At 36.2% G+C, this 22795-nt stretch overlaps 4 protein-coding genes across 15 annotated transcripts; all 4 read left to right on the forward strand.

The window, feature by feature from the left end:
- The first annotated feature begins 106 nt into the window (after positions 1 to 106).
- On the forward strand, positions 107 to 3391 carry LOC118036876 (mediator of RNA polymerase II transcription subunit 31). 8 transcript variants are annotated; one of them, XM_073404954.1, is made up of 8 exons: positions 107 to 473; positions 569 to 630; positions 729 to 826; positions 1330 to 1415; positions 1600 to 1678; positions 2333 to 2607; positions 2736 to 2910; positions 3015 to 3391. In XM_073404954.1, exons 3-7 carry the CDS (start codon positions 755 to 757, stop codon positions 2746 to 2748), a joined length of 525 nt encoding a protein of 174 aa, XP_073261055.1. In that variant the 5' UTR covers positions 107 to 473; positions 569 to 630; positions 729 to 754; the 3' UTR covers positions 2749 to 2910; positions 3015 to 3391. The 8 variants fall into 8 exon arrangements, with proteins under 8 accessions (XP_073261055.1, XP_073261054.1, XP_034898607.1 ...); XM_073404953.1 differs by having other exon boundaries at positions 117 to 473; positions 569 to 626; XM_035042716.2 differs by having other exon boundaries at positions 119 to 473; positions 569 to 626; positions 1319 to 1397.
- A 2539-nt stretch (positions 3392 to 5930) lies between these two features.
- LOC118036881 (glutamate dehydrogenase 2) lies at positions 5931 to 9471 on the forward strand. The gene is made up of 9 exons (XM_035042720.2): positions 5931 to 6450; positions 6551 to 6664; positions 6975 to 7196; positions 7306 to 7380; positions 7491 to 7607; positions 7718 to 7968; positions 8318 to 8393; positions 8492 to 8578; positions 9101 to 9471. The coding sequence occupies exons 1-9, from the start codon at positions 6343 to 6345 to the stop codon at positions 9284 to 9286; spliced, it is 1236 nt and encodes a 411-aa protein (XP_034898611.1). The 5' UTR covers positions 5931 to 6342; the 3' UTR covers positions 9287 to 9471.
- A 698-nt stretch (positions 9472 to 10169) lies between these two features.
- On the forward strand, positions 10170 to 15202 carry LOC118036869 (uncharacterized). 4 transcript variants are annotated; one of them, XM_035042701.2, is made up of 8 exons: positions 10381 to 10866; positions 11193 to 11332; positions 11430 to 11544; positions 11631 to 11729; positions 12794 to 13141; positions 13615 to 13707; positions 13783 to 13989; positions 14581 to 15202. In XM_035042701.2, the coding sequence occupies exons 1-8, from the start codon at positions 10552 to 10554 to the stop codon at positions 14842 to 14844; spliced, it is 1581 nt and encodes a 526-aa protein (XP_034898592.1). In that variant the 5' UTR covers positions 10381 to 10551; the 3' UTR covers positions 14845 to 15202. The 4 variants fall into 4 exon arrangements, with proteins under 4 accessions (XP_034898594.1, XP_034898592.1, XP_034898593.1 ...); XM_035042702.2 differs by having other exon boundaries at positions 10384 to 10866; positions 11445 to 11544; XM_073404908.1 differs by having other exon boundaries at positions 10729 to 10866; positions 11134 to 11332.
- A 646-nt stretch (positions 15203 to 15848) lies between these two features.
- On the forward strand, positions 15849 to 19257 carry LOC118036880 (uncharacterized). 2 transcript variants are annotated; one of them, XR_004685462.2, is made up of 3 exons: positions 15849 to 16765; positions 17788 to 18778; positions 18881 to 19257. XR_004685462.2 is itself a non-coding variant. In XM_035042719.2 (2 exons), the coding sequence occupies exons 1-2, from the start codon at positions 16196 to 16198 to the stop codon at positions 18562 to 18564; spliced, it is 1347 nt and encodes a 448-aa protein (XP_034898610.1). In that variant the 5' UTR covers positions 15849 to 16195; the 3' UTR covers positions 18565 to 18875. The 2 variants fall into 2 exon arrangements, 1 of the variants encoding a protein (XP_034898610.1); XM_035042719.2 differs by lacking the exon at positions 18881 to 19257 and having other exon boundaries at positions 17788 to 18875.
- Positions 19258 to 22795: the final 3538 nt, after the last annotated feature.

Below are 22795 nucleotides of genomic sequence, written 5' to 3' on the forward strand. Positions count from 1 at the left end.
TTATTTTAATATATTTTTAAAAAATCAAAAAAAATAATCTTGTTTGAACTTGAAATTGAGCGGCTGGTGTTAGGATGCATGGCCCTAAGAGTAATTTTCTTGTGTGTGCTTTATTCAACAATTCTGGGTAATCATCATCCAAAACTACAAAGATGAACACCGTACTTGTTTTATGATAAATTAACACAATTTATGTTTTAAGTGATCTCAGGTCAGCTACGATCACCTTGTTTTTTCTCCTACCCTAATTGATCACAGGATTTTTAGAATTACAGAATTTAAATTTTGACTAATCTATTAAACTTGACATAAACTCAACCCAGCTCAAGCCCAACAGTCCTGGATCGGCATAGGGTCATAGCCGAGCCCCTTTAGTACTCCAGTATTAATGTAAACCGCAGCTGGACACTTGGCTGTTGGCTCGTTAGCCCCCCTCTCTTTCTTGCAATTCCTCGAAGAAATCTCAAGATCAGGTAATTTTCAAGCTCTTCCTCGTTCCACCTTTATTTCCTAAAACCTTAAACCTTTGTCTTCTGTGCTTATTTTTCCAATCACTCTTTTTTTGTAGCAAATATTTCAATGGCTTCCTCTAAAGAAACCGATAATAATCCAGACACTCCATCCTCGTAAGTACGCATATTTTTCTCAAAAAAATATCATTATTGTTTCCTTTGTTCACTTGAGCTCATTCAGTTTCTTTTATTGTTTTTTGGGTTTGAAATTCTTAGGCCAAAGAAGATATATAAAGACCCAGATGATGGGAGGCAACGGTTTTTGTTGGAATTGGAGTTTGTTCAATGTCTTGCTAACCCCACTTACATCCATTGTAGGTTCATTAAATCCTTTTTGTTTTTTCATTTGTCGTTAGCGTTCATATTTGTGGTTTGCAGTGGTTTTGAGAGTTTTCGTATCTTGTATTTTATCCAAAGTGAATAATTGTGGGGATTTGTTTCTAAAGTTTATGCTTTTGTTACGTCTCAAACTTAAATGGATTCGGATACTATTGTGTCCAATTTTAGACTTGTGTTATTTGCTCATTTTAATGCTGATTAAAATTAAGCTAACCTCGATGGATCATACTGGTGGATCATGCATTGATCTTTTCTTTTCATGTCTTGAATCAATTAAAATAGTGATTAGCGGAGAAGGAGATTGTTAGCTTGGTGTGTTGTTTTGTGTGTGAATGTGTCCCCTCCCGCTTACGTCTTTGTCTTTTAATGCTAGGAGACACCGGTGCTTACTAGTGTTTTTGCGTATTGTGAATCTTCTACTGATGTCGGGCTTTTCTTTTCTTTCTTTTTTTCCCCTTAATATGTAGATTTGGCTCAGAATCGTTATTTTGAAGATGAAGCATTTATTGGCTATTTAAAGTACCTACAGTACTGGCAACGTCCAGAGTACGTGAAATTTATAATGTGAGCAAATCTCCAAAAGTATTGATTTTATTGCTTTAGGATCTGTCTCTTCGATAAACTTTAAATTTGAGATCAAGCGATTAACAAGTCTTTTGATGTATGTAGTGCAACGTTTTCTTTTCCCTTTCTAGCATTTTTTTATTTACCTTTTGATCAATGAACTCACCAAGTAGGATTTCTTCAGGTATCCTCATTGCTTATATTTTCTTGAACTTCTCCAAAATGCAAACTTCCGCAATGCAATGGCACATCCTGGCAACAAGGTTAGATTTGGCTTTCTGATCACCCTCTATCTTGCCATCAGATTGTTTTTTTCAATCTTGACATTGGTTTGATGCGATAAATAGATATTTGAGATAAACCGCATTCGTGATTTATTTAAATCTTTTTTATTGATTAGGGCCTCTCTGAGATTTTTTTTTCTCCTAATTATACATATTTATCTGTTCATGCTTTAAATGCCAGATGACTTTTCATGGCTAAAATTTCTTTCTTGTTGCTTTGTATTAGCATGCATGGGATGCCATCTGGCTGAAGGTTTATTCCGCTGGATTTGTTAGCATTTGATGTGACTGACATTTGGTTCTCTTGTCTTCCTTTCAAGGTTTATATTACAGAATGGTGATAGTTTTGTCCTGACCATGGTCTGAGGTTCTTATTAAGCATTATAATGAAGGTCAATATCCATGTAGTCGGTTTTTTGGTGTTTTTAGCGCTGACCTAGCTCAGATATTCTAAGTGCTTCAAGAGGCCTTTTTGGGAAAGCCAGTTACAAGCGGTTGGCTTTAACAATAAGTTCCTCCAATCTTTATGGTTTCGCGGGAGAAATCCATGCATATTAACATAACATTTGCACAAAATTGAGTTTTTTGTTCTTGGATATTTCTCAATTCACTTTTTCATATTGAAACTTTTAGGAGTTGGCACATAGACAGCAATTCTTTTTCTGGAAGAACTATAGGAACAACCGGTTGAAGCATATTTTACCCAGACCTCTCCCTGAACCTGTCACTGCACCCCCTGCTCCAGCTCAACCTCCTGTTCAACCTGCACCACCTGTGTCTGCTGCAACTCTTGGCATGCCGGCTGCTCCTGGTGCAGTCCCCTCTCCCATGCCTTATGGCATGCCTCCTGGTTCTGCTTTTGGAAAAATCGATATCAGGAGCAGTGGAAGTGATAGAAGAAAGAGGAAGTACGTGACTGACCTTTTTTTCTGAATTAGTAGTGAAAAAATACATTAATTAGACGCATCCTCTCATTTCTTTCACAAAAGACCATGATTACCAGCATTCTAATGCATTTGTCTTCTGGATATTGCAGGAAAGAAGTTTAACTTGAACTACTCTACCATCTATGTTAAAAGTAGCGGGACCAGTATGTCTGGTAAGGTAGCTATGCAAACTCGTCGACTGGGTCTATAGTGCTGAAAAGGTGTCAAAGATAGATTTGATGGCCTTTTTCTTGTCCATTTTGCGTCTTCTTGTTCACTGACCAGGTATTTCATGAATTATAGTTGTACCATACTGGTAAAAAGAATGATAGAGCAACCATCATTTTATCGTTTGAGGACCTGCTGAAATACTTGTTGATTTTATGAAGGTGGTGAAGCCTAATTGAACCACTCAGATTCAGGATTCTTAGATGGGTCAGGATAAAAAGAAAAATAGCTTCGTTTCTGTTTCTGGTTCCACCCCACGGTGAGCCTCAGAGTTGGTCCCTGTATCGAAATCTGACAACCATGTCTGAAGCTTCTCAGTCCCTACTGTCAGTCAGGGAGGAAAATCATCGAAAGAAATTTTAGCTTGTAATATCATTCATCAAGTGAATGGTAGCCAACGATCTTAAGATTAAATTTATTTTTCTATCGGATTAAGAATATATTATTCATATCAGATTTAGGAGATTCATTAGAGTTTTGCTCCTTGCTACCATTTCAAGGTTTTGAACCCTAATAAGAGCACATGTCTTGATAATCATACCATTCCTCTCAAGTTCAACGAGCTCTGATTATTTAGAACAGGCTTAATTATGAATTGGACCGGCATGAATTCAAGCACAGGCCACTAGGCCATTGGTAGCCATTGCCCCTAGAGCTTAAGAAGAATCCAAAATTATAAAGCTTAAAAAGCTTAAAAACAATAATGAGATGGTGTAATTTAATTGGTTAGATTTTGAGTTTGTTTTTTAGAGGTTATTAATTCAAGTTTTATAAATTTTGGGGTCATTGAAGATTTGTATAATCGTTAATTTCAGGGTCCTATGTATATAAGCTAGCTTGAACATCCATGTTTATTTAAAATAAAATCCAAAATCTCCCTCAATTTTGAAGAAGATTCCCTGTCAAAACTAATTTAAAAAAAAAATAAGATTTTTATGGATTTTTAATCTCATATATCAACAAAACAAGAGCTAAAACACAAGATGATTATAAAATATTTTCATGTTAACAAACTATCATTGATTTTTTCAGAACAGAAATGTCTTTTTTAAAAAATAAAAATAAAAATTCACTTTAAAAATATTTAAAATAAATTTATTATTATATTTTTATCTCTCACATAGTTTGTGTTCATTTTGTTCCTTCTCGCCAACTCTGATGAATTGAGTAATGTTGGTAACAAAAATCTAAGGTGGCTGATTATTATGTAATTATCCATCAAGTTGTGTCCAAATTTAGTAATAAATAATAAAATAATAATTTTTAGAGATAAGATTGTCATAGTGACGTGGCAAATCGCATACCTGCCACCTCACGTCTAACTTGTACACCCTATAAAAAGATTAAAATAAAGCTCCTTACTTTTTTGAATCATATCTACCACGTCATCACATACGCGGAGAAAAGAAAACGCCTCCTCTCTTATCACTGGCGGCTCGCCGCGTCAACGTAAAGCTTAACGTCACCTGCCAGGAGAGAGTTCAATCTAGAAAATATTTTTTTGGTTGAAAATTATTTTTTTTAGAAAAATCAAGAATTTATGAGTTTTTCATCGTTCATATAAATAATTTAGACAATTTTTTAATATATTTAATAAATAATCCAAGATTTTTGAAATTCACAGTACATCACATATCACTTGCCTCATTAATTAGTGTGTTATTTTGTCCTTTTATATATTAATAAATTGAGTGTATAAATTGATAGACTAAATACACAATTGCGAAAATTACATCTTTATATCTATGTATTAGGTTTATCTCTATTTCACTAAGGTATCGTTTTGGTTTTGTTTTGTTTTAAAATTATGTTTGATTATATTTTAAAAATATATTTGATTTAAAAAAAATTTTTTTTTATTATTTTCAAGTGATTTTGATGTGCTGATGTTAAAAATTAAAAAAAAATCTGAAAATAAATTATTTTCATATATTTTTAAATAAAAAATACTTTAATAAAGCACCATTCACCCCAATACTAAATATACAATAAATATAATGTACAAATGCATATATAAAATTAGGTTCATATTTGATCTTAATGCATTGGATTTTAAATTAAGTTTATATCTACCCTATTAAGTGCTATGAACTAACATTTTATTTTCATGTCCATACATATGAAATTAGATTTATATTCAGACTTAAGTGTAATGGGTCAGACTTAAGTGTAATGGGTAAAACTTGTAACTTGCAGTTGTATGTATGATGCAATATTATAATTTATGCTGTAATATATTTGGAAGTATAGAAAATATATTTTATTTAAAAATATATTAAAATAATATTTTTTTTATTCGACTGTCACAAACACATGAAAGAGTTAATGGGAGCTAACATTTTCTCTTTACATGCAAATTAGGAAAGGGATTAAAATATAAATTGAATTGGAATTTCTTTGAGATTTCATAAATCTTAAATATAATTTTTGCCAAAAATTTATTGAGTCAAAGCCTAAGTTCTCCCTTTATACCAAAACACTCCATGGATGCAACAAAACATCCTTAAATCATACATGGTTTTGATTTTAGTTAAATTATATAGTTGTGGTTTTGAAAGAGAAAAATAGTTGGTAAAATTTGATGGTTGACATGTCATACAAGGCTATTGGGCTTGTAATATATATGAGATAAATTTGTTTTTTCATTTAAATTTTAAAAAGTGTTTTTATTCTTTTAAAAAGAAAAAAAAAATATTAACAAATTATAAAAACTAAAATAAATAATAATAAAAAACAAAGTGATTCTCATCTCATTAAACTAGATTGAAGTATTTTATCTTTAATTAAATAGAAAAAACACATTATACAAAAATATCATATCTTATATAAAATAATAACAACAAACTACTTAAATTGCAACTTTGAATTAAAAAATTTAATTAGTAGCATTTATATCTTTTAGGACTTATTAAGCAATTACATGAGGGAATATAGTAAACTCTTATTCTAAAAATAAAAAAAAAAAAAAAAAAAAAAAGGGATTTTTTTTCTCCCTCAAAATAGAAAAAGGTAAAACCATCAATAAGACACAACCAACTTCGAACCTAAACAGAATGCTTTAACTTCACTTGTCTTTTCCCTAAATTCAGGCAGTTTAATCAATCAAGATTCTCTCACCTACTTAACATCACCAATGTAAAGATTTCCTTCAAGAAATCTTAGGGAAAACAAAAGAAAAGTGAAATTTTTTTTCCTAATGGTCATCTCAAATCCCATCTGGATTTGGGACCCAAATAGCTCCGTCCCTAGTCAGCACCGTCCCTTCAATTCTCCTATATATACACACACTTCCCTTTTGCAAGCCTCTCACACTAATCTTGTTTGCCTCCTGTCTAGTCACTGCTCGTAACTGTTCTTGAAAGGAGTTTCATTCAAGAACAGTCTTGTTCTTGTTTCTTGGCTTTTCTTTTGAGTTTTCCTTACCTGGGTTCTTTTTGTTTCCTTTTAGGCTTTATTATTATTATTATTATTATTCTTTAGACATTAACCATGAATGCTCTTGCTGCTACAAGCCGTAATTTCAGACATGCTGCCCGCCTTCTTGGTTTGGACTCTAAAGTTGAGAAGAGTCTTTTGATCCCTTTTAGAGAGATCAAGGTATAATAATACTAATAAAAGAGAACTTCTTGGGTAGGAACAGAGAAAAAAATACTGTTTTTATTTATATATATTTTTTGTTCTGTTTATTTATGATCAGGTGGAGTGCACAATTCCCAAGGATGATGGGACTCTAGTGTCTTATGTTGGGTTTAGAGTGCAACATGATAATGCTCGTGGGCCCATGAAGGGAGGGATTAGATATCATCCTGAGGTGGGTGTCTGATCATTCCTTTTCTTTTTTTTCTTCTGTACTAATCTGCGTTTCTTTTCTCTCTCGATGATTTGATGTCTTATTAGGCCAAATGGTTGCTCTGTCTGATAAATTGGATAAATTGAATTCATGTTCTACATACATAATCTTCATTCAACTTTCCTGTTTTTATGTTAATTATGTGCCAAATTTTCCAGAGCAATGTCACGAAGATATCTTTGTTCTGCTGTCCCTGTAACAGTATTGGATTGTTTTTTTCAAGGACTTGCCTTTGAGATTGATGTTGATGCTTCTTATTTGTTCTTGGAAGGTTGACCCTGATGAAGTAAATGCCCTGGCTCAATTAATGACATGGAAGAGTGCTGTAGCAGACATACCATATGGTGGAGCTAAAGGAGGGATTGGATGCAACCCAGGGGATTTGAGTAAAACTGAGTTAGAACGTCTAACCCGTGTCTTCACCCAGAAGATCCACGATCTCATTGGTGTCCACACAGATGTTCCAGCACCAGACATGGGCACTAATGCCCAGGTATATCCTTGTCACCTATTAACTTTCCATAGATCTTTTGATGTATTCAATTTATCCAATTTTATTTCTAACAAGAAGCTGTAATCGCGGGGATAAAATGGATGAACAGACCATGGCATGGATATTGGACGAATACTCAAAATTCCATGGTCACTCACCTGCTGTTGTGACAGGGAAGCCCATAGTAAGTGCTAAAGACTGTCATGCCCAAGTTTGTTTTCCTTTTCAATAACATGTAAAAGCTGAACAGAATGACCTCTCTCTCTCTCTTTCTCTCATATCCATGGATGCTAGGATCTTGGTGGATCACTGGGTAGGGAGGCTGCAACTGGGCGTGGAGTTGTTTTTGCTACAGAAGCTTTACTTGCTGAACATGGGAAGTCCATCAAAGATTTGACATTTGCAATACAGGTAAACTTGGAATAAATCTCAATTTTATTAATTGCAGGCTAAATACCTGCTTTTCTAGATAGTGTCATGTGAAGGGAAAAAAAAAAAAAACTTATCAATGAATCATGTAGGGTTTTGGAAATGTGGGGTCCTGGGCAGCGAAGCTCGTACATGAGAGAGGTGGGAAAGTCATCGCTGTGAGCGACGTCACTGGTGCAGTTAAGAATCCAAATGGAATTGATATTCCGGAATTGCTCAGGCATAAAGAAACCACTGGTAGTTTGAAAGATTTCCAGGGCGCAGAATCCATGGATGCCAACGAACTGCTCATTCATAAATGTGATGTCCTTATCCCATGTGCTTTGGGTGGAGTTCTAAACAGGTTCAGCATCTTGCCGAAAGTTGCTCCCTGCTTTTCAGCTTCTAGTACATGTTCTGTTTTCTTCCTTCTTCACTGAAGGCTTCTATATATTATTTTGAACTTTATTGTTGCCCTTGTGATTTTATTTCCCTTGCAAAACACATCATATCTTGAGTTGGTCTCATGCATGTCCTTTGAGATAATTTTATCTGAATTATTGAGCTTCTTCCATGTCTATATCATACATGATTTAAATTTGATGTTGAGCTTCTTCCTTCTGTGTGTTAGAAGATTTTTAAGAATTTTTTTTCTTTTAACCAAATTGATAAACCAAAACTAACTTTTCCTGAATATGGTTTGGCTTTTGAAGGGAAAATGCTGCAGATGTGAAGGCCAAGTTCATAATAGAGGCAGCAAACCATCCTACTGATCCAGAAGCAGACGAGGTAGCATTGAACTTCTACTCCTGTTGTCATCCATGAAAAAAGAAGGAAAAAAATAATGTAAGAAAATATTATTCTGATTAATGAAATAAATATTGCAGATTTTAGCAAAGAAAGGAGTCGTGGTACTTCCTGACATATATGCGAATTCTGGAGGTGTCACTGTCAGCTACTTTGAATGGGTTCAGGTAATGGATTAAAATGAAGGAAAAACATTGTTCTGCTGAGAATTTTTACATGGCTTTGGAAAGGTTACGAAGAACACTTTATGTTGAATGAGTCTGCATGCGTCCTGAATACCTCTAACCTAGCTGCTCAGCATCTAAACTCGAATGAGATTAGAAGTGGGGAAGTGAAGCAAAGATCTTCCTAAAATTTTACTCAAGTGACTTGCAAACCAATGGAAACCTTGAATCTGATTCACAAACATCTGACTTTTGTGCTTGTGCAATACAGTGAAATACTATTGTTTCATCTTATTCAGCTAGTTAGTGAAGAACACACTAGTTTTTTGCACTTTCTAGGTAATTTAGGAATGCGTTTTGGATTGTGCTTGCTATGAGTGAATTTATCTCCAGGGAGATTTAAACCATCATCAGATCCGTCTTGAACTGTAATAAAAAAGACACACATTACATGAGATGTTGAAACAGATTCAGGAAGTTTGAGGGGCGGCGTTTTAACATGCTTTGATCTGTCTAATTTTGCAGAATATTCAAGGTTTTATGTGGGATGAGCAGCAAGTGAACAACACTCTTCAGAACTACATGACTCGAGCCTTCCATAACATCAAGAGCATGTGCCAGACACATGATTGCAATCTTCGGATGGGTGCGTTCACTCTTGGCGTAAGCAGAGTTGCAAGGGCCACTCTGTTGAGGGGATGGGAAGCATAAGTCGTCTCCTCAAGCTGCAGTTTTTTTTTTTTTTGCCTCGTTTATCGTCTTGCAGATGAAGTCACCAATCCATTATTACAGAAATGTGTTCATCGGGAGTTGTTCAGGACTTGAAATTCTTCCCATCAGCACTTACCAAAATCAGATGCTCCCATTATTACAGCTATTGATTTTGACTCTTGAAATATGTTGTGATCTTCAACTGGAGATTTAAGACCGAAACTGCATCCTGATAATTTGATCCTTGTGCATCAGTTTTGATACACAAGAAAGTAATCTTTTAAAAAAAATACGATTTCAAACGCATTCCGAAACAGCACTCCGTCAAGCTCCTTCATAAACTGCTCTAATAACAGTAGCTAGCAGACCTCACTACTGTCACAATCTTGCTGCATAAAGATAACCAAACAAGCAGGGCATATATACGGCTTGAGCTACAGGTGCCAGGGCACCCCAAACCTCACAAAATTTTCTACTATTTGGTTTAATATCAACGTGTTTGTTTGGTAGTGTGATAGCGATTACTTTTCAAATAACTTTTTGTGCTGAAATACATGCCAATAATATATTTTTTTATTTTTTAAAAATCATTTTTGATATCAGCACATCAAAACGATTCAAAATATACAAACCAGACTTAATTTTAACAAAAATAAAAATTCAAAATTTATAAAAATACAATTTGCACCGCGTTCCTAAATGTACTGTCAACCCATCACAAAATTTGTTCGTTTAAAATCTCATTCTGTACAGAATTATTGTAACTTTTTATATAGGAAAATAAATTAAATTTTTAAACTGAAAAGAAAAAATATTTATTTTTTAAAAAATAGCTATGGTTTTTTATTCACACCAGAGGATGTTCTCAAACTCGTCGAAAAAATAAATTAAATTTGTAATGAAACGTAAAATAATCCGAGAAGAACTACTATGATTGGATACCAGGTGCCTCTGCCAAGCAATTTCCTTTTCCTTAAAAGACCAAAATATCCAATGCCGTCAATCACTTTCCTCCAATCCAAAAACACAACCACCGAACTTTCCTTTATTTCTTCTCCTCCCAACCAAGCAACCGAATTTCTTGAATTTTTATTTTTTTATTTTTTAAATAGTTTTAATATATTATTATAAAAAATAAAATTTTAAAAAATATTTTTTTAATATATTACTAATAAAAAACATTTTAAAAGAAAACGATTTCATTTCCTTCCATTCTACGTCACTCCCGCTCCTCTCTCTCTCTCTCCCCTCGAAACACAAAGGAAATGCCGGCTCTCGCCAAACCACTGTTCTCTCCACCACCACACCTCCACCACGACAATTCCGACGCCGAGCGCCGCCTTCTCGAGGCCGAGGAACGCCTCCGCGAGGCAATAGAAGAACTCCACAGTAGAAACGCCGTACGTGATCCTTATCCTCCTTGCGATCACGGGCCTGATGAATCCTGTGCCGCTCATGCCATTGGTAATCTCTGTCAAACCTTCCTTCTCACTTACGGTGTTCGTGTCGGCATCGGCATTTTGCTTCGTGCTTTTAAGCTCGCTAAAGGAAAGTCTTACTCTTCTCTCCTCGACCTCAAGGTAGACTGTTTACACATCTCATGGCAGCCCCGTAACTTTGTAGTGGAAGCTAGGCTCAATTTTTTGTACTGTGTTATTGATTGAATTTAATTTAAGAGAGAGTTTGCATCAAAATAGTTCAAATTTTGGATTTAATGCGGCCCCTGGAAATGGCAGTAATCTGAATGTTTGGTTTCTTCTACTATTCAATTTGATTGAATTCAGTGGATTTTTTTTTTTGCATTAAAATTGTTAAATCATGTGATGAATTTGCTTAATTTGGTGTAGAAATGGATATGGAGGATTTTTTATTAGCAAAGTGTGAGAATTTGGATTTTGTTTCACAGCGACTTGTTTCGGAGAAGGATTTAATAGTGAGAGAGGAGTCATGTCGCATTGGGTTACTTTTTGGTGGATTTACTGGATCATATCATGCACTGAGATGTTTTTTGAGGAAGTTTAGAAGGAAAGAGACGCCATTCAATGCGTAAGTTGCCACTGAATACACAAATTATTTCTTTTATTTTATGATGATTTATAGCTGCTTTGATACAATCTATTCCTTGGTTATGACATTGTTTAAGGGGATTATGGAGCAGAATTTTAGCAGGTTCGGTTGCAGGGTTGTCTGTTTTAGCATTAGATGACTCAAACAGGAGGCGTACTCTTGCTCTTTATCTTTTGGCCAGGGTAGCTCAGGTATTTGAGTATAATCAATTTGATATTATAGTGGTAAGATTTTGATCTTTATTTTGCCTGTCTTTAACACTAGGTTTTATCATCAGTGTGCTTATAATTCTGCGAAATCAAAAAACAAGTTTCACTTTTGGGGAAGCCGTTGGAGACACGGAGATTCTTTGCTCTTTTCAATCTCTTGTGCCCAGGTAAATCAAAGTTCTACCTGATACATGGGACCATGTATTTGTAAGAACGTTTCCTTCATGATTCAGACCTGCTAATCAAAATGTAATAATAGTGGAACAGGCAGAAAGTGAATAAGCTGGTGTGATATGCAACCAAAAGAGCAAACGTGGACTACTCATTTTTGTATTGGATAGAGAATTAATTGTGTGAGTGGAACTAGAAGTGGTGGACGAAGTTGCTCCATCTGAATCTTTCAATTAGAATTATGTAGTTGATACTGAAGTCTAGTTATGCAGCTACATGGCCAGCTATGTTTGTGTGGAGTATGGAACTCTGGCTAACATTAAAGTAAAGTTAGCCTCATTGGAATGCTAATTAAAGATGGATGATTGAGTAGTAAAATGGGAAAGCAGAGGGTTTAAAATGTATTCAATTGAATTACAACAGTTACTGGATGCAAGTAGGATAACTGATTTGACATTTTGGCTTCCACAAAGACATTGCTATACCAATGAAGAGTATTGTAGTTTTGGTTGAAGATTTGGCAGAGGCCCGAGGAATTAGATGGTTTATTAGAAAAGTCCATGTACAATACTAAGTTGCTGTTATAAGATAAGGTGTAGCGATGTCGCTGGCCTTGGATGGATACGGACTTTCTCAAATTAAGTTGGTTCATGGGTTTATAGTGTATGATCTAAGTTCAAGAATGATTATCAGAGGGAAATCTATATGAATCTTGTATGAGAGGAACTCTTTTTTGATAATTAGCCATATTTAAATCCTTGGAAAATATGCAAGCTGGGAATGACACCAGCCACTACTTATTAGGTTCTTCCAAAGATTTATATACTGGTTAATAGGAATGGTTGTGAAATCTTCATCCCTGCTGGAAAAATTCTAATTTCTTTGTTTCTCATGTTTTGAGCTAGTTTTTTTTTAATCCCATCTCTTCTCCATTCATCTGCATATGCATGTCAAATAATATTCTCATAACTTTTCCATCATCATTTTATAAATTGCTGAACTTCTTCAGGTCTTATATGCCTTTGGTCACTGTCTTGTCTTTTTTATTATCGCTTCTCAGGTTATGTATGCCTTTATAATGCATCCTGAGAGCTTGCCAAAAGCATATCAGGACTTCATTCAGAAGACTGGACCAGTTGCAGCTCCTGTTTACAAGTCTATAAGAGAGTGCTGTAGATGTGGCCCAGTGCATCTTGCTTCATTATCAGCTTTTTTATCTCGCAGAGGAAAACCTGACTCTGTGAAGTTGGAAGAATTCCCTTCAATTATTCCTTGTTCTGTTATTCATCCAGACACAAATTCATGTTTAACTCAGAATGCTAATGCAGCATCAGCTACATTCAGGAAAACATTTCCACTTTACTTCTCATTGACTTTTGTACCTTATGTTGTTCTGCACCTGCAGAAGGTAATCTTTGACTCAAATTGATTATGTATATTTTTTATTTTCTTTTTTGTGCTCCCCCCTCGTAGAAAATTATATCAGAGATTTGTGATATTAAATTATTAATGCATGTTTATGCCATGTTCAGACATTAAGGTCTGGACCAGAAAAGAAAAATCAAAGCAATCAACTAGTCATGGTTCTGCCTAAGCAGGGTCCTGGGAGGGAAATGGGAAACAAAAATTTATGCTTAAAAAATGAAAATTTTAATTATATAAACAGCTGCCAGGCTATATCTAATTTTCAAATTACAGTATTTGTGGTTGTGAATAATTTCACATCTTTAGATTGTTTCAGATGCTTTTTCACATAAAGTTGTCTTGACCACATTTTATTCGTTTGGAAGGGATTGTATTTATGTCATGTGAAGGATGATGATCAATGTTTTCATTTCTGGAACTAATGTTTCTTTTGTCCAATATATCCTTCCCTTCAAGTTCATGGATGCGCCTGCACATACATCTTGGTTTGCTCTTAGAGATGCTGTTCACTCAACGACATTCTTGTCTGCATTTGTTGGAATTTTTCAGGTAGCTTTTGACTTTTTTTTGTTTTCTTATTTTAAAATGGTGAATATGTTCTTAGTAGTTTGTGGATGATCCAAGGGGGTGATATGCCTTCATCGAAAAGTAGCAACAAGGGACCACAAGCTTGTATATTGGATTGCAGGTGGAATATCTGCCCTTTCTGTACTACTGGAGAAAAAATCTAGACGTGCTGAACTTGCCTTGTATGTTCTTCCACGGGCTGGAGATTCACTGTGGTATATTTTAGTGAACCGCCACCTGCTTCCAAATATTAGGAATGCTGAGGTATTACTTTTGTATAATATAGCCTTCTTGCATTGGCTCAACACAATTCCAGATGCAGTTATCTATTTTGCTTGCTTTATTCTCGATGACGCTGGCTTTTTCTGTGTGATGCTCCCTGTTGATTTTCTGTTTACATTCCCATCCATTAACGGAAAAAAGGTTGTGGCATGAATATACTGCACCATATCACTTGAGTGGAACCTCTTTTGAATTGCACCTCTCCTTTTGTATTCTGCTATTGGCATCAATAGGATCATCCATCAAAACGGAAAGAAAAAAATCAACTGACTGACGATGTTGCCATTTGCAACTGTAATTAAAGAACTCATTTTTCAGCTGGGAGACAAGCAGGAATCAGTTAATGGCTGGGGTTTAGTCTCTGCATGTGTGGGTTTGCACCCATAATTTGTGCGACAGATTAACAAATTGATTTGCCCTCAAATGTGAGCGCGTGCGTGCACGAAGAGACACTAAAACACTTACCTGACACGGATAATGTCCCCAGTGAACATTAGATACCACAAATATTTTGCCTGAAACACAATTCAAACTTGTATGGCTGAGTGAGATGCTGCTTGTGTGATTTTGCAGGTGGCCTTATTTTGTGCATGTATGGGAGGAGTTATGTACTACTTGGAACATGAACCAGACACTATGGCTCCATTCTTGAGAGTCCTGATCCGACGCCTCCTTGCTAGTAGAATAAGCAATCCAGTCCTTCCATCTAATCGGGTTCCTTCCTACACATATTTACAGACTCTTGATGCCATCAAGAAGCCAAAATCACAGGAAAGCAGAGAGGATGAAGCCTCGCCTTCTCAGAAATATAATCTTGAATCCATTCCAGGGCTGTAATCTTCTCCGGTGACCCATTCATCTTCGTCATCAGAACTACCCCAATTATTCTTTTACGATTCAGTTCTCACATTTGTTATAAAGCAGATGCTTTCTGCTCATTGTATAAGAATAAAATGATGGGGTTAATGGCATTCAATGTATCCGAGTCATTACCGCTTGCATGTATTTAGTGTAGATTATGGTTTCATCTAGACACAGTCACACAGGCATTTTTGTCCTTCCGAGGAGGCTGTTCCCATCAGCGGAGTTCTTGTCGGGAAATAGAAAATGAGGGCAAGGAGCAATATAATTGCTGATGTAATAATTCTGGAAATGAATTTTCTTGTTGTAAATAAAATACTCTCCTTTGGGTTTCTCTTCGCGCTTAAATATTTGCTGTAGTCTCAGTATTTTTGTTTTCTTGATTTAAAAATTCCCCTCCCTTCTTTACTAACCATTGCCTATCATTAATTCAATTTGCTTTACTAGCATAGTGCTGTGTGCTGCTGTGGAGCAATTTTGAAAATCTATTTTTTTTTAATTATATAAAAATCAAAATTACATTTATAAGAAAGGTAATTGTTAAAATTCTAGAGGAAAAATGTAATTTCTTTATAGTAAAAATTGTCTTTTTTCATTCCTGTATTTTTTTTTTTTTGCTCTTACAATACTATTTTTTTTAGCAGCATGGTTTATTGATTATTGAATAAAAACTAATGATGATAAAAAACTAAAGAGGAAAACACTGTATCTTTAACACTTGTTACTTAAAATAACCAGTAGGAGCATGGATTTACAAGGGCTATTGATAGGAGCAGATCACATTTTTAATATCATATTCCTTTTCCAAGTTTTCCAGGTCACATACGCAACATATATGATACTGGTTTTATTTGTTCTTCAAATTATATATAGACCGACCATAATTTCTACTGTATGATTCATGAAGTCATCATCTGAGGCAGCTGGCTTCCAATAATTCAAAGAAGCAGCATTATTAAACTTACAACATATGTATCCATTGCCACTTTTTTACACAATAGTGGCTCACAAGAACTTTTAATTTCCACACAAATATGATTTACAAAGGATTCGCCAACTGATTGAAGTATTTTCAGCTTCATTGGTCAATTGTATTGGAATTTTAGAGGCATTTAGTGGTGTTATCCTGTGTGTTTTTCACAATAACGGCCTTACATAATAAGATAAAATGATTTCTTCCAAGAAAAGTAAAGGAAATGGATTTCTTCTTCGCACAAGATTTCTTCTTCAACCCTTATTTATAGAGTCAGCACCTTAAAAAAAACTATAGACTTTCAGCAAAGACAACCTCTTTCCTTCCTAGCTAAGGTCACTGCATCATCACACAATGGATACAAGGCTGTTTGAGGCTGCTCAAACAGGAGACATTGATTATTCGCAGCAGTTGCTGGCAGAAAATCCATTTATCCTCAACAACACACAGTTATCTGCCGAGAATCCCTTGAACATTGCTGCTGCTATGGGGCACGTTGACTTTGTGAAGGAGATTATAAGGTTGAAACCAGTTTTTTCCAGAGAGGTGAATCAAGAAGGATTTAGTCCTATGCATATAGCTGCAGATAATGGCCAGGTTGAGATTGTGAAGGAGCTAATGAAAGTCGACATCAAACTCTGCCGGTTAGAGGGAAGACAGAAAATGACTCCTTTTCACCACGCTGCTATCAGAGGGAGGGCTGAGGTGATCGGTTTAATGCTTTCAGGTTGTCCGGATTGTATCGAAGATGAGACTGAACGAAGGGAGAATGCTTTGCACCTTGCTGTCAGGAATAACAGATTTGAAGCAATAAAGAAGTTGGTGGATTGGATCAGGCAAATGAACAAGGAATACTTGCTGAACATGAAGGATGAGCAGGGGAATACAGTTTTGCACCTTGCAAGCTGGAAAAAACAACGTCGGGTAATAAATTCTTCTCCCGTTTTTTTCCTTTTTGATTCCCGGTGCTTACTAGCTCATATGGTTGATAAAGTTTTCTATTCAAACTAGCTACACTTGCACATTAGATTTCAAGCTAAACTCAGAGAGTCCTAGGTAATACACAAGTGCAGATCCATTGACCTTTGTTTTTGTGATGTTTTTCTTGTGAGGAAGAGAAACCAGGCATTGACTTAGACAACGTAATCAGGCTATTATTCAAAACACTTATATTAAAATAAAGTTGCTTTCTTAGACTATGAAAGCAAGATAGGTCAACGATCGGTGTTCATTTCCAGTTGTTTCTTCTAACCTAGACCCAGTTAAATAATTGAGAATAATCATCAGAGAAGTTCTTAGATGGCCCGTACTTACATTTTGTTAGACTGGGAACTTTTCTCCCGAGACATCTTGAGTTCATGCTGTTGAAAGAGAGATTAGCACCAGCCCCATCACTAGGTGGAATTTCTATGTTACAACCAAATGGGAGTGTATATATAAATCTCGGTCCATTCGAAACAGAAAAGGGATTTCCACTGTTAACTATTGCTGAGGCTGAGATTTTTTATCAGACCAAGCAAACACAAATGATACAGTACAGAAGTCTCGAGACCAGGAAAGCAATCAGCCTCCACATTTCTAACAGTCTGATCTCCGAATATCACATATCTATTTGTATTCTGCAATTGAAGAGGTCCATATATATCTTGCCACCATCAATTTTAGGACTTGAGAGGGATTGGGGGTTACAGCACTTCATCTAAAGCATGCAGTTTTGTTTCCAAATTAGTAGTAGTTATGCATCATATTTTTCTTTTTAAGCTTACTAGAATCAAACCTATGGTCTTGCAAATGTTGGGGGATGCTCAACATGCCAACGGAGATAACTTATCAACACTTCAGCATGACCCCTGCAGATAGTAATCAAACTTTGCTGTAATTTGACTACTGTCTTAAGATTTAGCTCTTTCAGAAATATGCGAAAGTAAGAGAAGTTATCCTTGCAGGTGGTAGAAATATTTCTTGGAAGTGGATCTGTAAGTACAGGCTCGGTGGAAGTGAATGCCATTAACCATACTGGCATCACCGCCCTCGACGTGATACTACTTTTCCCAAGCGAAGCAGGGGATAGAGAAATTGTTGAGATCCTTCGAAGTGCTGGAGCAATGAGAGCAAGAGATACTGTCCCCTCTACTGTTACCAACAGCCAGACCTCTACCGACAACCCCTCAACATCAGAGAGATGCTGGTCAAACCGAGATAACTTGGTAGAATACTTCAAGTTTAAGAAGGATAGGGATTCACCTAGCGAAGCTCGCGGGACACTACTAGTTATAGCGGTTTTGGTTGCAACTGCAACGTTCCAAGTTGGAGTCAGCCCTCCAGGAGGTCTTTGGCAAGATACAAGCATACCTGACCAAAAAAATATTACCAGCAGTAACACTGCACACTTTGCAGGTCAGTCCATTATGGCAACCACAAACACAGTTGGTTTTATGCTGTTTGTGTTTTTCAACTCAGTTGGATTTTCCATGTCTCTTTACATGCTCTATGTCCTCACAAGTAAATTCCCCTTGCAATTTGAGCTTCAAATATGTCTGCTTGCTATGTATTGTACTTATGGCACTGCGTTATCATGCATTGTGCCATCCAACCTCTATCTATATGTTCAGTTAACCACAACAATATTGTCATCAACTATGTCTGCTTTGGCTCGATCTGTACGCCCACTTACAAGAATGCTCAGAAAATCTATAAAGGACTTCACTCATAGAGTTGTCTGAAAGTGGATGGAAGCAGAGTAGGTGGTGTTGTTCATATATATCATCAGATAAGCTACAGCCTAACCGGGGAACAGGAGCAGCATGGAGTATCAAAGATAGCTTCCCAGATTAGTTATAGCTGTTGATCTGTTAACCAACTTGCCATTATTCCATGTATCATTAGAATCCTTGGAGCAAATAGCAGAAGAGTCTAGTGCCGATACCTTTTCACAAGGTAAGAAATTGCTGGCCAGCTACATTGGCAGCATACAAAACCAATGTATAGAACCTGTTTGGTAATTAAATGTATGTTTTCTTTTTCTTTTTGAATGCATAGATATGTTCGAGCAAGGATTGTTGTGTTCTCTCCCTCACAAACTGTTTCCTAGTCTTCACTAGTTATCTTTTCTTCGGCCAAAGTAACTGAGCAAACATATCCAGGTTACAGGCTGAAATCCACCAGCTCACATACTGAGGCTGATAGGGGGCTCGTGATGCATAAAAGAAAGAGGGAAAAAAAGCTATGATGAGAAGAAAAAACGCATCAAATTAACACGATATGGAATAATTATAACTCTTTACTTTCGAAATGACATTTTTCCTGTTTACCGTCATCCTAAAACAAACAATATGAGGTCCAAATCTCAATGTCCTTGATTGATCGACGCAGAGCACAATTTAAATGGAAACTGTTAAAATTTCCGGGGCTTTATGATCCATCAAGAAATCAGCAAATTATGTATGTTTCATTACCTACCTTACACTCAATGCACTGCATCAACAGGTAAAAACGTTTCTGTACCAAACCCTCAATGCTCGGCCTCTTCATTTCGTCTTCAAGACATCTCTGAAATCACTGCACAAGCTAAGAATATATTAGGCTGTATATATCCCACGACCAACATCCAATATAGGAGTAGTGAAATGGTCATGTGGGTGACACACACCTCAAAGTAATAACCAGACTCGGCAAAAGATTACGAGTGTTAAAATATGTGCACCTTGTGAAATTCAGGAAGAGCTGATGAAGATTATAAATTTCTGTAGCATATTTTATTTTGTTTGTGACCTGAAGCAGTTGAAACAGAGTAAGTTATGGAAAATTTTATGGTGCTCGTAACTAATAGGATATCTTTAGTTACTCTGAGCACCTTAAATTTCTCGTAAGTTATAGCAACAAGATAGTCATATGAGCTTTTGTAAGTAGGAAAGGTACAGACTAATCACGAAAAGTTGTAAGAACGATGAGGCTAAACTAAAAGAAGCTAATATAAGAAGGAAAGTCGGGCAGCATACCTCAGCTAATCCTCCTGTAAGAACTTCTATTTAGATTACAAACTGTCAGCCTGTTCAGTCATCAATAGCATAAACCTCTAACTTTACTAAGATGATGATCTTCCAAAAATCTAAGTAGTATAGTAGCTAGGTTATTTGATGTTCGGATTTGTTAATCAGACTTTTATCCTCTATAGCTTAGGAAGTCCATAATTGATTGAGAAAGTTCTTACAAAACAGTTTTTTTTTATGAGATTTAAGGAATCTTTGATAATAAAGTTAATAATTTTAAATAAAGATTGTAATAAATAAATAAAAAATTCATTTCCAAGAACAAGAATGTTTGTTATTTTTATATTATAAATACTCTAAAGGTTAAGGTATAAATACTTTGAGAGTAAATAAAGTGAAACATTTACCTAAATGGTTCAAGAGTATTTATAATACATGAACTTGTTATTTTGATGAAATGAAGGGACTGGAAAGTCATTTAGTTCTGATGACATTAATGTAAGATAATGATATATTATTAATGAGAGATAAATATTTTTTATAGATTATTAATGAGATGAAAATGCGGCTGACTTTTAGAAATCCTTTTACATGTAGATGTAAAGAAATAATTATTCATGATATGAATAATTCATGTTAATAGGTTTTAGGATAGAACCCATACCAATTGGATCTGATGCATAGTTAAGCATAGGGAAGATGAATTTGGAAGTTTATCAGACTCATGTTATTTGCATTGAACACATTGTTAAACACAAGCATATTAGGCTTAGTAACTTAATAAACCCATGTTGATTTGGGTTCAGCACTTAGCCTATTCCAAGTATGTTGAGCCTGGTAATATGTCAGACCCACGATGTCTTAAGCTCAACACATGGCTGAACCAAAATATATTGAATCTAGCAACCTATCATATCCATATTAATTTGGACTTAGGACACATTTGAACCTAAATATATTAGATTTGGCAACTTGCCTTATCTACATTGATTTGAACTCAACACTTGGTTGAACCCAAGTATATTAGGTTTGGTAACATGCTAGTCTCATGGTATATTGAGCTTAGTATGAGACCGTTTAGAAACACGGTTCAACCCACATTTTCAAAAAAAATTAATTTTTTTTACTAAAAATTATTTTTTTATGTTTTTGGATTGTTTTGATATGCTAATCTCAAAAATAATTCTTTTTTAAAAAAATCATTTTGATATATTTCTAAGCAAAAAATACTTAAACAGCAACCACAATTCCAAATGATCTTATATACTTAATCTAAATAGTAAATATATTAGGTTTAGCAATTTGGTAGGTCTATCTTGACTTGAGCTTAACATACACATGATATTGAGTTTAACTCTTTCAAAAGCATTTTGAATTTCGGGTGATCCCTCTTGAGCATGTATGTTTCTGCTACTTGTTCTACATCAGACTTCTTCCGCAAACATCGAAACGCTTTGACATAGTGAGTTTCCCAGCATTCCGACTTCGATGCCCCGGTTGCCGAAATTCAGTTGCCTTTGAATTTCGGGTGATCCCTCTAGAGCATTATGCTTCTACTACTTGTTCTACATCAGAATTCTTCCGGTGAGTTTCGCGGCATTCCAACTTCGATGCCCCGGTTGTCGTAATTCAGTTGCCTTTAAATTTCGGGTGATCCCTCTTGAGCATGTATGCTTCTGCTACTTGTTGTACTTCAGACTTTCTTCCGCAAACGGCGAAATGCTTTGACTCGGTGCGTTTCGCGGCATTCCGACTTCGATTCCCCGGTTGCCGTAACTCAGTTGCCTTTGAATTTCGGGTGATCCCTCTTGAGCATGTATGCTTCTACTACTTGTTCTACATCAGACTTTCTTTCGCAAACTGCGAAACGCTTTGACTCGGTCAGTTTCGCGGCATTCCGACTTCGATGCCCCGTTTGCCGTAATTCAGTTGCCTTTGAATTTCGGGTGATCCCTCTTGAGCATGTATGCTTCTGCTACTTGTTCTACATCAGACTTTCTTCCGCAAACGGCGAAACGCTTTGACTTGGTGAGTTTCGCGGGATGCCGACTTCGATGCCGCGGTTGCCGTAATTCAGTTGCCTTTGAATTTCGGGTGATCCCTCTTGAGCATCTATGCTTCTGCTACTTGTTCTACAACAGACTTTCTTCCGCAAACGGCGAAACACTTTGACTCGGTGAGTTTCGCGGCATTCCGACTTCGATGCCCCGTTTGCCATAATTGAGTTGCCATTGAATTTCGGGTGATCCCTCTTGAGCATGTATGCTTTTGCTACTTGTTCTACATCAGACTTTCTTCCGCAAACGGCGAAATGCTTTGACTCGGTGAGTTTCGCGGCATTCCGACTTCGATGCCCTGGTTGCCAAAATTCAATTGCCTTTGAATTTCGGGGGATCCCTCTTGAGCATGTATGCTTCTGCTACTTGTTCTACATCAGACTTTCTTCCGCAAACGGCGAAACGCTTTGACTCGGTGAGTTTCGCGGCATTCCAACTTCGATGCCCCGGTTGCCGTAATTCAGTTGCCTTTAAATTTTGGGTGATCCCTCTTGAGCATGTATGCTTTTGCTACTTGGTGTACTTCAGACTTTCTTCCGCAAACTGCGAAACGCTTTGACTCGATGAGTTTCGCGGCATTCCAACTTTGTTGCCCCGGTTACCGTAATTAGGTTGCCTTTAAATTTCGGGTGATCCCTCTTGAGCATGTATGCTTCTGCTACTTGGTGTACTTCAGACTTTCTTCTGCAAACGGCGAAACGCTTTGACTCGGTGACTTTCACGACATTCCAACTTCCATTCTCTGATTGCCGTAATTCAATTGCCTTTGAATTTCGGGGGATCCCTCTTGAGCATGTATGCTTCTGCTACTTGTTCTACATCAGACTTTCTTCTGCAAACTGCGAAACGCTTTGACTCGGTGAGTTTCGCGGCATTCCGACTTCGATGCCCTGTTTGCCGTAATTCAG

Source organism: Populus alba, chromosome 15, assembly GCF_005239225.2.
Source record: "Populus alba chromosome 15, ASM523922v2, whole genome shotgun sequence".
Classification (NCBI taxonomy): domain Eukaryota; kingdom Viridiplantae; phylum Streptophyta; class Magnoliopsida; order Malpighiales; family Salicaceae; genus Populus; species Populus alba.